The 13,324-nt window shown below is 44.1% G+C and overlaps 1 protein-coding gene across 4 annotated transcripts in view; it reads right to left on the bottom strand.

Annotated features, from left to right (window-relative positions):
- tbkbp1 (TBK1 binding protein 1) overlaps window positions 1-13,324 on the bottom strand; it is a 109,076-nt gene that overhangs the window by 74,470 nt on the left and 21,282 nt on the right. For all 4 annotated transcript variants that reach the window (XM_033035022.1, XM_033035023.1, XM_033035020.1 and 1 more), the window contains exons 3-5: window positions 6,788-6,907; window positions 3,401-3,505; window positions 10-160 (exon numbers count right to left, since the gene is read on the bottom strand). In XM_033035022.1, coding sequence (XP_032890913.1) covers window positions 10-160; window positions 3,401-3,505; window positions 6,788-6,907 — 376 coding nt within the window. The remainder of the gene's footprint in view (window positions 1-9; window positions 161-3,400; window positions 3,506-6,787; window positions 6,908-13,324) is intronic.

Genomic DNA, 13,324 nt, shown 5'->3' with positions numbered 1-13,324 from the left:
TCAATCTACCGTGCGGACTACCCGGCAGCGGGCTCAGCTGTACGATCCGCTCATCCTTCGCCTGCAGTTGGTCGCTGAGTATCTGAACGGAATTGTCCCGCAGCCGCAGAGCCTGCTCCAGCCTCCGAATCGTTGACACGTGATCTTCCACCAGGACTGTCTGTGGGGGAGAAAACCACCGGGAAAATGTTAGTTTAGTTTAGACATACAGCGCGGAAACAGGCCCTTCCACCCACCGAGTCCGCGCGCGATCCCCCCCTCCATGGCTCGAAGGGCCGAATGGCCTACTCCTGCACCTATTTTCTATGTTTCTTTGTTTCTATGGGAAGTGAATCTCATCCCTTACTGGGAACAGAATGTATGGTGGAGATTATAACTGTTTAATATCCCACAGGATTGCTGGAACAACATCTGCTCTGCCCTTAAGATGCGTCGTCTCTAAAGGAAATCGACAATCAGAGGACATTGCACATTGTGGTCTTAACACAATCAGTTCAAAGGTCTAGATGGAGACTGTAACCGGGCAAGTGGAGTAGCTCGCTACGGTGTGATTGGAATTACATTATTTTTGCAAACAATCATCTCTAGCCTCAGGGTCAGCGTGCTTCAGCGTAACAAACCCGACAGGGCCCCAATGTCAAGCACACGGACTGAACCCTTGAAGCAGGTTAGCTCAAAATCCCAGCGTACACAGAGATCACAGGAAGCATGTCTTAACGCTTCGAAACTCTTGCTCAGAAGCCCCCTTGGGGCATCAGTTGCTGAAAATAGAAGCAGGCAAAAGAGAAAACAATTTCTCGCATGCCTCTAGTGCAGTGGAACGGAACAAGCCATGAATATTGCAAAAATCAAAAGAAACGTTAAAAAAAAAAAAAAACAGCTCCAGCTGTTCCAAGATGATCTCAAAATGTTGACCAGCTTTTCAGGGGGGTATGGTGACACTCCGAGTACAGTTTTAACAATTCACAAGGCTGCATCGGCAGTCAGGGGATGCAAGCCATAAATTCGGCACGATTTAATCAACTCAATTCCGCTTTATGCAAAATAAATTCTGAAATAAAAACTTGGCAGTGATAACGGCGTTTAGAATAACACAGGACATAGAACAGCACTGCAGAAGAACAGGCCCTTCGGTCCACAATGTCCATGCTGAACATGAAGCCAAGATAAATTAATTTAAAGCTTAGGATGCTGGTAAAATCGAAGGTAGACACAAAATGCTAGGGTAACTCAGCGGGTGAGGCAGCATCTATGGAGAGAAGGAATTGGCGACGTTTCGTCAATTTCCGAAACGTCGCCAATTCCTTCCCTCCATAGACGCTGCCTCACCAGTTGAATTACTCCAGCATTTTGTGTCTACCATAAACTAAGTTAATCTGACTGCATGTGATCCATATCCTGCATTCCCTGCCTATTTAAAAGGCTCATAAATGCATTACTGTATCTGCCTCATCCACCATCCCTGGCAGTGCGTTCCAGGCACCCACCTCCCACCCTGTGAAAAGAAAAATTTGCCCAGCACAGTGACTTTAGACTTTGCCCTCTCATCTTAAAGGGGCTGTCCCACTGTACGAGCTAATTCAAGAGTTCTCCCGAGTTTCCCCTGATTCGAACTCGGAGAATTACGGTAATAGCCGCTCGCAGGTACTCGGGGCTCTCGTGGACATTTTTCAACATGTTGAAAATTTGTCACGAGTCTTCACGAGCTTACCGCCTTTCCCGAGTACCTGCCGTTAGCGTTACGAGCCGCTAAGAGACGTCCCCGAGCTCCGACGTACCCGCTACGTACATTCTACATGCTTACCACGAGTTTGATTTTTTTTCTAACTCGGGAGAGCTCTTGAATTAGCTCGTACAGTGGGACAGGCCCTTTACAGCTATGCCCTCCAGTATTTGATATTTCCACTCTAAAGCATCACATCCCTCCAACATTTATCTGAAACAGATTGGCCACCCTTTGACTAAAGAAATGTCTCCTCATCTCCTTCCAAAAAGAATGTCCTTTAATTAAGACCTCTAGTCTTAGACTCTCCTACTAGTGGAAACATCCTCTCCACATCCACTCTATCCAAGCCTTTCATTATTCTGTATGTTTCAATTACGTCCCCTCATTCTTTTAAACTCCAGCGAGTACAGGCCCAGTGCCGACAAACGCTCATCATAGGTTAACCCACTCATTCCTGGGATCATTCTTGTAAACCTCCTCTCTCCAGAGCCAGCACATCCTTCCTCAGATATGGTGACCAAAATTGCTCACAATATTCCAAATGCGGCCTTATTGAGTCTCAATATTACATCCCTGTTTTTGAATAGAAGCCCTCTTGAAATAAATGCTAGCATTGAGTTCCCTTTCTTTACTACCAATTCGACTTGCATCCTATTCTTGTGCTGTCAGCAAATACAGTACCCTTTGATGCCTTCATCCGAGTTATTTATATCAAGAGTAAAAAGCAGAGGCACAAACAGTACTCCCTGGGGCATAGCAGTCATTACATCTTGCAAAACTAGAAGATAAATATTTATGTCAAGTGCGTTCTGCGGCAATTATGGAACTGATGCTTAACAATGCTGAGGACGAGATTCTGCATTCTGTATCTTCCCTGTTGCTCCATCTATTGCCTTTGAGTTTGGCTTGATTGTATTGATGTAAGGTATATCTGATCTTGTCGAAACAAAGAACTGCAGATGCTGCTTTATACCAAAGACAGACACAAAATGCTGGAGTAACTCAGCAGGTCAGGCAGCATCTGTGGAGAAAGTGGATGGGTAACGTTTTGGGTTGGGACCCTTCTTCTTCAGAAGAAGAAGAAAAAGCCTTCTTCCGGGAACCCCCTCTTCAGAAAAATATATGGGTGATGTTTCGGGTGGAGGATCTGGTGAAGGGTCTGAAGAAGAATCCCAACCTGAAACACCACCCATCCAATTTCCCCCCCAGAGATGCTGCCTGACCTGCTGAGTTACTCCAGCACTTTGTGTTTATCTTCAGTATATCTGATATGTTCGGATAACATGCTAAATATTTCATTGTACCTCGGTCCACGTGACATTAACAAACCCAAGCCTAAAGACTAAACATAAATCTAACTATGCTCGCATATAACCCCCCCTCTACAGTCCCTGCTCCTCTTTATCCACAGCTTGTTACTTCTTCACAAGAGCACTCAAATAAATTGACTGGACTTTCTGCACAGTAATATAACACAGCGCCAGTTATTCTTTATTCCGATTGCAACCTTTGTGGATAACTGTGAAAGGTTCACCCCTATTTAAGCAGTCGGTGGCAGTTCTCCGAGGAATTGCTGCCAGCTGACCCAATCAGAAAATGACGGGTGTGTTAACTCGCTGAGGTGCAAAATAATGAATCAGTCACAGCACTGATAGAGTCAGAGAGGTGATGTACCATTTCCTCAAGCTGGTGACTGAGGTCTTCTTTCTCCACACTTAGCTTTTCGTACGCTTGAATAACCTCGTCCAGGTGGTCCTCTCTCTCTTTGCTGTCTTGAAGCTGGAAATTAATTGAAAAATCATGTGACTGATGAGAAGCAAGGGGGGAATCTATCTTCTCGGAGGGGGGAGGGGGCAGAAGCATTGTACTGCACTTCCTTCATTATTATATATCTCAGCTGAATGTATATTTTTTACTGTATTTCGAGGGAATGAGCTGCAGGAAACTGCGGATATTGGAATCTTCAGCAAAACACAGAAGTGCTGGAGGTGCTCGGCAGGTCAGGCAGCATCTGGGGAGAAAATGGACAGTTGACTTTTAGGGTCAGGACACTTCTTCAGACCGATAGAGTGTGGCAAAAGAGAGGCGAGTGTGGGGCAAAGCCCGGCGAGTGATAGGTGGATACAGTTGAGTGGGGGGGGGGGGGAGGGGTGGTGGTGGGGGAGTGGCGGGGGGGTGGGCGCTTGGCAGATGGGCGGAGTAAAAGGTGAAAAGGAGACCAAAGGGCGTCAGATAAGTAGAGTCAAGAGTGTCCCAGACAGAACGATGAAGTTGTTACTTGCGAAGATAGACACAAAAAGCTGGAGTAACTCAGCGGGACAGGCAGCATCTCTGGAGACAAGGAATGGGTGACGTTTCGGGTCGAGACCCTTCTTCAGACTGGTCAGGGAAAGGGGATTTAGGCGATGATGTAGAGAGATAAAGAACAATGAATGAAAGACACGCAACAAAGTAACAGGATGTATAAACATAGTACATGGTGAACAATAAGAGGTACAAAATGTAAAGCTAGAGGGTGAGACATGGGTAGAAGGATGCAGGGGGGGAGGGGTAAGGGGGGGGGGGGGATAAAATTAAATGTCTCTGATCATTTGACTACTTACTGGGGTTCAGTTCCATCAAGTCACCTCTCCACTGGAACCAAGTCATCGGGCCAATTACCCAATTACACCTTGACCCTTCTATGCCTCGGTATTTCAAGTGCTCAGCTAGATTATCTGGTTGTAGATCCAGCACTTTCTCAGGCAGCGTGTTGTGTTCTATTTATACCTCACGCTGCCTCAGCAAGGCCAGCAGCATGATCAAGGAAAAGTCGCACCCTGGCCACTCCCTCTTCTCCACTCTCAACATCAGGCAAAAGGTACAGAATTGTGAAAACGCACACCTCCAGATTCAGGGACATAGAAAACATAGAAAATAGGTGCAGGAGTAGGCCATTCAGCCCTTCGAGCCTGCACCGCCATTCAATATGATCATGGCTGATCATCCAACTCAGTATCCTGTTCCTGCCTTCTCTCCATACCCCCTGATCCCTTTAGCCACAAGGGCCACATCTAACTCCCTCTTAAATATAGCCAATGAACTGTGGCCTCAACTACCTTCTGTGGCAGAGAATTCCACAGATTCACCACTCTCTGTGTGAAAAATGTTTTCCTCATCTCGGTCCTAAAAGATTTCCCCCTTATCCTTAAACTGTGACCCCTTGTTCTGGACTTCCCCAACATTGGGAGCAATCTTCCTGCATCTAGCCTGTCCAACCCCTTAAGAATTTTGTAAGTTTCTATAAGATCCCCCCTCAATCATGTAAATTATAGCGAGTACAAGCCGAGTCTATCCAGTCTTTCTTCATATGAAAGTCCTGACATCCCAGGAATCAATCTGGTGAAGCTTCTCTGTACTCCCTCTATAGAAATAATGTATTTCCTCAGATTAGGAGACCAAAACTGTACGCAATACTCCAGGTGTGGTCTCACCAAGACCCTGTACAACTGCAGTAGAACCTCCCTGTTCCTATACTCAAATCCTTTTGCTATGAATGCTAACATACCATTTGCTTTCTTCACTGCCTGCTGCACCTGCATGCCTACTTTCAATGACTGGTGTACCATGACACCCAGGTCTCGTTGCATCTCCCCTTTTCCTAATCGGCCACCATTCAGATAATAGTCTACTTTCCTGTTTTTGACACATTTCCTGGGTAGACATGCTTCCCAGCTGTTATCAAGCAACTGAATCATCCTACCACAAGAAGAGAACAGACCTGAGCTACTATCTACCTCATTGGTGACCCTCAGACTATCTTTGATCGGACTTAGCTGGCACTACCTTGCACTAAACGATGTATAAGTTTGAAAGGGTTCAGAAAAGATTTACGAGGATGTTGCCAGGTGTGAGCTATAGGGAGCGGTTAAGTAGGCTGGGTCTCGATTCCATGGAGCGTAGGAGGATGAGGGGAGATCTTATTGAGGTATACAAAATCATGAGAGGAATAGATCGGGTGGATGCAGTCTTTTATCCAGAGTAGGTGAATCGAGGACCAGAGGACGCAGGTTCAAGGTGAAGGGGAAAAGATTTAATGAGAATACGAGGGGTAACTTTTTCACACAGAGGGTGGTGGGTGTATGGAACAAGCTGCCAGAGGAGGTAGTTGAGGCTGGGACTATCCCATAGTTTAAGAAACAATTGGACAGGTACATGGATAGTGTTTAAGAAGGAACTGCAGATGCTGGAAAATCGAAGGTAGACAAAAGTGCTGGAGAAAATCAGTGGGTGCAGCAGCATCTATGGAGCGAAGGAAATAGGCAAAATTTCGGCCCGAAACGTTGCCTATTTCCTTCGCTCCATAGATGCTGCTGCACCCGCTGAGTTTCTCCAGCACTTTTGCCTACCCTAGCTACATGGATAGGGCAGATTTGGAGGGTCATGGACCAAGCGCAGGCAAGTGGGACTAGGGACTAGATGGGACATTGTTGGCCAGTGTGGGCGAGTTGGGCCGAAGGGCCTTTTTCCACACTGTATCACTCTACGACTCATGTATCTACACCCTGCACAATTGCTCGATTGTCATCATGTATTGTCTTTCCGCTGACTGGTTAGCAGACGACAAATGTTTTTTACTGTAGCTCGGTACACGTGACAATAAACAAAACTGAACTGAAACACTAATCATCCTCTGGTGAACATATTCTTCCTCAGATCCCTGTAAATCTCTACCTCCTCACATTAAACCTGTGCCCCTTTGGTTCACATTTACAAGTCACATTTACAATTCGGCCCATTGAGTCTACTCCGCCGTTCAATCATGGCTGATCTCTGCCTCCCAATCCCATTTTCCTGCCTTCTCCCCCTAAACCCTTGACACCCGTTCTGATCAAGAATTTGTCCATCACTGCCTTAAAAATACCCACTGACTTGGCCTGCACAGCCCTCTGTGGCAATGAGTTCCACAGATTAACTACCCTCTGACTAAAGAAGCTCCTCCTCACCTCCTTTCTAAAAGAGCGCCCTGAAAGGTTGGAAGGTTCGGAGGGAGAGGCCACGGACTTTAAACGCAACTCGAACCTGATTCCGGAGATGCTCCAGCTGTTCCCTCAGACGCCTGTTCTCGTTGCGAAGCAAGGTGACATCGAGCAGGCCTTGAGGTGATTTCCGATCATCTGCACATTCGTTGGAGAAGGAAAACTGGGAAGTGAAGAGGAGAGATTGAACGCCAGAGATCAAAGACAATTCAGCTCCTTGAACCCGACCCGTTAATCACAATGCAGAGAGCTGTGGGAAGCTGCCCAGACCATCACGCAAACCGACCCCTCTTCCCTTGACTCCATCTACACTTCACACTGCCTTGGCAAGGCCGCCAGCATAATCAAGTCTGAAGAAGGGGCTCGACCCAAAACGTCACCCATTCCTTCTCTCCAGAGATGCTGTCTGTGCCGCAGAGTTGCTCCAGCTTTTTGTGTCTCTCTTCAGTTGATCAAGGACCAGTCCCACCCAAGTCACTCCCTTTTCTCCCCTCTGATGAAGCCGAATTTTAGTTAAAATATAAGAAGATATTAAATTGGCTTCTGGGCTAGCTTACAGCTTATATTTAGTGTCAAATTAGGCTTGCCTCAGGTTGCAGTGTGTGGGATAATAAATACCATAACATTGTCTCCCAAGTGAGGAAGTGACAGAGAAAGAAACAGCTAGTCACATCTTTGAAGTAAGATGCCGTAAACCAAATGGCCAATGTTATGGGGGAGGAGGCGAGAAAGGAAGAGAGAAACAGCTAGTCATATCTGTGAAGTAAGATGCCGTAAACCAAATGGCCAATGTTTATGAGGGACCAAATGACAGAGAGGAAGCAGCGAAAGAGCTAGGGTGATCTCTGTGAAGATAAAATGGCATAAACCAAATGGCCAATGTTTATGAAGGACGAAGTGACGAGAGAGGAACCAGGGAAGTAGAAAGATAAAATGTCGTAAACCAAATGGCCAATGTTATCTTGTACCATGTAAACAAAATGCCTTTGATGTGATGCATTCTGTGGAAACCTTTTCCTGTACCTCTGACCATGACTAATGTCTGTGGAATGTGCTAAGGGGACAAAAAACCCTATTTAAGGCAATGTAATTCTGTTGTTCAGAGAAGTGGACGGAGGACGGTCAAGTGTCTGTATTGGTCACTTGACTGGAATTCTCGCTCCCTTCCATCGGCCGATGTTAAGTAAAGTTTTGAACTGGTCTACCAAACAGTTTGTGTGGTGTCTGTTTATTAAGAAGCGAACCTGTTTAGTTGTTAAGAAAAGTAGCTTTTTCATTGGCGTAGTTATGCAGGCCTCGCTGGGACCACATCAACAGCTGACTGTGCAAGAGGTTGCAGTGGTTGCCGGGATTGGAAGGGAGATAACTGAGCTCTATCGGCCCCTTTGTAAGATCGACTCCCTAGAAACTCCCGGGAACGTCTGTGATCCTTCATCAGACATTGAATTGGTTCCCTGCCGAGGTTCTTAGATACAGACAAAGGTAAGAGCAGTTGGGCTTTATATGTTTTTTTTAAGAAGGGATTGTGTATGTATTTTTAAGACAGAATTGTGCATGTATTTTTAAGAAGGGCTTGTGTATATTTTTAAGAAGGACTTGAGCGGTTTCTCTTTCTCTTTCTCTCTCTCTGTCTATCTCTCTTTGTTTTCTCTTTTTCTCTATCTCTATTAAGGGCTCATCGGCCTCGTTGAGACATCCGTGATTTGTCGGGTTGAATGGGGGTTGAGGCGTCTGGCTTATTGAGACATCCGAAGAGTTGTCGGATTGAGAAATAAGTGGCGTTGTATATTATGTTTACAACGTCTGCCAAATTGAGAAACTGGGGTCTCGAGTAGCGGGTCGGCCTGGTTGATATATTTGGAACAATTCAGAATTAAAAAGTCAGCCAAATTGAGAAACTGGGGTCTCATTTAGCGGGTCGGCCTGGTTGATATATTTGGAACGATTCGGAATTAAGAAGTCTGTTTTCTCTCTCTTTCTATCTATCTATGGGGAATGCTCTGGATAACAGTCCAACATATGTGTTATTTGAATCCTAAGTATAATAAGAAATTTAGAATGTTAAGTTACAAGTTGACCAAACGGTTAGGGGATGAAGCCTGGCCAGTAGGGGGAACATGGAATGTAGAGACATTTATATGGGAAAGGAAGGCAGGAAAGAAATGGAAGAAAGGAATTAAAACATGGGACGCAGACGCAGTGAAGAAGCATGAGGAGAGTATAGAGTTTGAAGTTGGATGGATGCTGTATGTAAGAAGGGGATAGAGTTAAGAAACAAGGATAGCACTCGGAAAGGATGGAACGTATTGCAACTAGAATGCCAGTGGGCAGAGGAACAAGAGAAAATAATTAAAAGACAGACAGGAGGTGAGAAACAGGTGATGGTTAGTAAAAAATAAACCCAGTACTGGTAAATCCTCTGGAGGAGACTTCATGTCTGGCACGACGACCCTATTTGGTAATGAAGATGAGGAGTTAGATAATTTTGGGAGATGTCCACCTCCCTATGCCCTACCAGTAGCAATGGCATCTTTACCTGTGACAGTTCCGTCAGTAACATCCCTATACCTTGAAGTTCTGACCTTACAAAGCTCCCCAGGATTGGGAGCAGGGGAATGCCTTTCTGTGCGTAATTTGTTTAAAGCATTGATGCTACCAGAACAGCCGGTCATTATTAAATGTACTTCACACACTGGTGCTGGGGACCCTATAGCAAAAGGCAATGATTTGCCGATAGTGTATCCAAACAGTGCAGCCTGTACATCCAAATGCGTAGTGACAGCAGCTAAACAGATGCTAGCAAATAGAACGGTCCTGCCAAACATGAGGGAGGTATGTACATTACAGAGGGACGCCTCTAATATATAAAAATAACTATGGAAACAAGAGGGCTGTGCCATTGATTCAGCACACCCCGCTTGGACAAGTTGGTGTATTCGATACATTTTTACTCGTCTTACCCATGCTGGTAAGGAGGGAATGATAGGATAACAAAGGAAACGTGGTGGCACCCGAAAATTTGATAAGAGGCACTGAAGCAGGCATCTAATGTAAAAATTTGCCAACAAAGTAATCCAGGCAAACCATTTAAAATACCCTCAGGGGTGACGCCAATGCCATCACGATCGTTTGAATGCATACAGATTGATTTTATTGAAATGCCAAGGGCCCAGTGTTATAAATATTGGTTAGTGATTTTAGATTTATTTAGCAGGTGGAGTGAAGCTCTACCAACCACAAATAATACTGCTGAAACTACAGTAACATTGTTGTTAATCCCAGGTTTGGCCTACCTACTGCCATAAACTCGGACAATGGTCCTCATTTTAACCACTATTAATAAGGAAAAATTTGCACATTTTAATATTCAACTGCAATTTCACTGTGTACACCACCCACAGGCATCTGGGATGGCGGAAAGAGTTAATGGGGATTGCAAAACAAAATTACCCCGGAGGTAAATCCTTTTTCTGACAGGCAACTATGTTATAAAAAAAATTGGGGATGAAGGAAAATTTGATGGAGAAATGAGGAAAGAGTTAGGGAGACTGAAAAGTCAAGGGGAGTCTGACTAATCATGATCTGGATCAATGTCCAATTAGGGTTAGGTAACCAGGATTTTGGTAAACAGAAGTCTTGTCAGAAAAAGGGAAAGTAAATTACAAAGAGACGTCTTTGAAGATGAAATTATATACTGCTGATAAAACAATGTTTTTGTATATGTACTGATTGTAAAGCAATGTTTTTTGTATGTGGAATGTGTGAAATTCGAAGCAATGAGCAAAGTTGTGTGTCGCTTTAAGAAATTGTCCTTGAAAATGCAAATGGACAGTTTATGGTGTGCTCCGTTAAGAAACAGGCATGAATGGGGGGCGGAGCTATACTCGAATGATAAAATGTTGGTTGATTATAAAGCTTTTGAACCAAGTTTTAAAAAAATAGACTCATCCCGATTAAAGTGTTAAATGAGATTGGAAATGTCAAAATTACAGAGAAAAAGAAAATGTATTATTGATTACTGATTCTGAGTGAGTTCTTTTGGGAAAGATTGTTTTGATATGATAACAGAGGTTGTCTTTTAAAATGCAAATGAAGCAAGATTACTGTTTTCAAGCAAACAAAAAGATGTTGAAGCATGTGCTGTGTGAGGGAAATGAAGGTAGATGAAAAATTGTCTTATGGCTTACAAAAGGGGGTTTGAGGGAACTCACAATGATGGATAAAAGGTGAGAAGATAAACTAGATTGGGGAAGAGAACATATTTGGTGAATTGAATATTCAGGTGGAGTGAGCCTCTTCGGATATAATCGGATTAAAGAATAAATTCACAGGGAAGTGTTAAGAAGGAACTGGAGATGCTGGAGGATCAAAGGTAGACAAAAGTGCTGGAGAAACTCAGCTGGTGAACAAGATTTACAACTTTTTATTGATGCAGGAAAAGCTGCTGTGTCCACCCCCTGGAGAGTGGGGGGAAGCCACCTACAGGCCCTGGGCAATTAACTAATTATGTATGGACGGCAATTAACCCATGTCTTGCCAGATCTACATTCCCAGGTTGGAGGAGTTTTTGCTGGAAACCAGTGACCAAGGCCATAAAAGCTATACGATGATGGTGCTGGGACAAGAAGAAATTGAGATTGTGTTGAAAAGAACAACCAGGTGTTGCTAACAACATGAACTGCTGTAAAGATTGAAGATCATCGTCGCTGGTTACATTTGATTGACTGTGAACAGTTTGTGGAAACAAGGACGATGGGCTATTGATGCTCCCTTTATTCTGGGGTGGCCCAGCCCACATGGACTGAACTTTCTTCAGAATGGCAAGCTTGTGGACTAACCCACATTTAAAGGATGGTACACACCTCCTTTTAAACAAGATTGGAGTCAAACATGACAAGCGCAGCAAAGATACCCTGACTACAGACAGTAAGAGGTCTGCAAAGGCCAGTTAAATCTACCTGTTTTTGCCACAACCAAGGCACTGGTGTATTTTTAGGAAACAGTATATTTGTGACAGGGCATTGTTATGTTGCAATTGCAGTGCCACACAAAAGAAGCATGAACCAGTTACACCAGCACAAGGGGAGTTCCAAGCGAAGCCGAATAAAGGCTGAGCAATTTTTATAATCCTTTTCCTGTCCTATGGTAGTATCTTAGTGTCACGTCCGGGGGAGGTTGGTGGCCATTTAAAATGTTTGGAGGGACTTGTGGAACGATTGTCCACTATGAATTGATTGTGTTACTAGTGTACTATTAATTTGTCTGATGAGATGCTTATGGTCTTTCGTATGTACTCAGCAAGGAACTGTAGTTGTTATCAAAAATTTGATAAAAGGATGGAATGATGAAGCCGAATTTTAGTTAAAATATAAGAAGATATTAAATTGGCTTCTGGGCTAGCTTACAGCTTATATTTAGTGTCAAATTAGGCTTGCCTCAGGTTGCAGTGTGTGGGATAATAAATACCATAACATTGTCTCCCAAGTGAGGAAGTGACAGAGAAAGAAACAGCTAGTCACATCTTTGAAGTAAGATGCCGTAAACCAAATGGCCAATGTTATGGGGGAGGAGGCGAGAAAGGAAGAGAGAAACAGCTAGTCATATCTGTGAAGTAAGATGCCGTAAACCAAATGGCCAATGTTTATGAGGGACCAAATGACAGAGAGGAAGCAGCGAAAGAGCTAGGGTGATCTCTGTGAAGATAAAATGGCATAAACCAAATGGCCAATGTTTATGAAGGACGAAGTGACGAGAGAGGAACCAGGGAAGTAGAAAGATAAAATGTCGTAAACCAAATGGCCAATGTTATCTTGTACCATGTAAACAAAATGCCTTTGATGTGATGCATTCTGTGGAAACCTTTTCCTGTACCTCTGACCATGACTAATGTCTGTGGAATGTGCTAAGGGGACAAAAAACCCTATTTAAGGCAATGTAATTCTGTTGTTCAGAGAAGTGGACGGAGGACGGTCAAGTGTCTGTATTGGTCACTTGACTGGAATTCTCGCTCCCTTCCATCGGCCGATGTTAAGTAAAGTTTTGAACTGGTCTACCAAACAGTTTGTGTGGTGTCTGTTTATTAAGAAGCGAACCTGTTTAGTTGTTAAGAAAAGTAGCTTTTTCACCTCTCCCATCAGGCAAGAGGTACAAAAGTTTGAAAATGCGTACAGATTCAGGGACAGTTTCTTCCCAGCTGTTATCAGGCAACTGAACCATCCTATCACCTATTTGAGCAGTCTTGGCCTATATTCAACCTCAGTGAAGGCCTTCAAACTAACTTTAATATGACTTTACCTTGCACAAAATGTTATTCCCTTTAGCCTGTATCTGTACACTGTGGAAGGCTTGATTGTAATCATGTATTGTATTTTCGCTGACTGGGTAGCACCAAGCAAACAGTTTTTCACAACCACAGCACACGTGGCAATTACAATCTAAACCAAATAACATTTTGATCGCTACAATTGTCAGCCGTCTGGTTCAAACACCTCAGGTTGGTTCATTGAGCATCCACTGACATCCGAGCGGGAGAATTCTCCCCACACCATCCACCCACCAACTTTATTTCTCTCCAGCAATC

Source organism: Amblyraja radiata, chromosome 16, assembly GCF_010909765.2.
Source record: "Amblyraja radiata isolate CabotCenter1 chromosome 16, sAmbRad1.1.pri, whole genome shotgun sequence".
Classification (NCBI taxonomy): domain Eukaryota; kingdom Metazoa; phylum Chordata; class Chondrichthyes; order Rajiformes; family Rajidae; genus Amblyraja; species Amblyraja radiata.
Note: the sequence above shows the minus strand (reverse complement) of the source record. Positions and strands in the feature narration are given on the sequence as shown.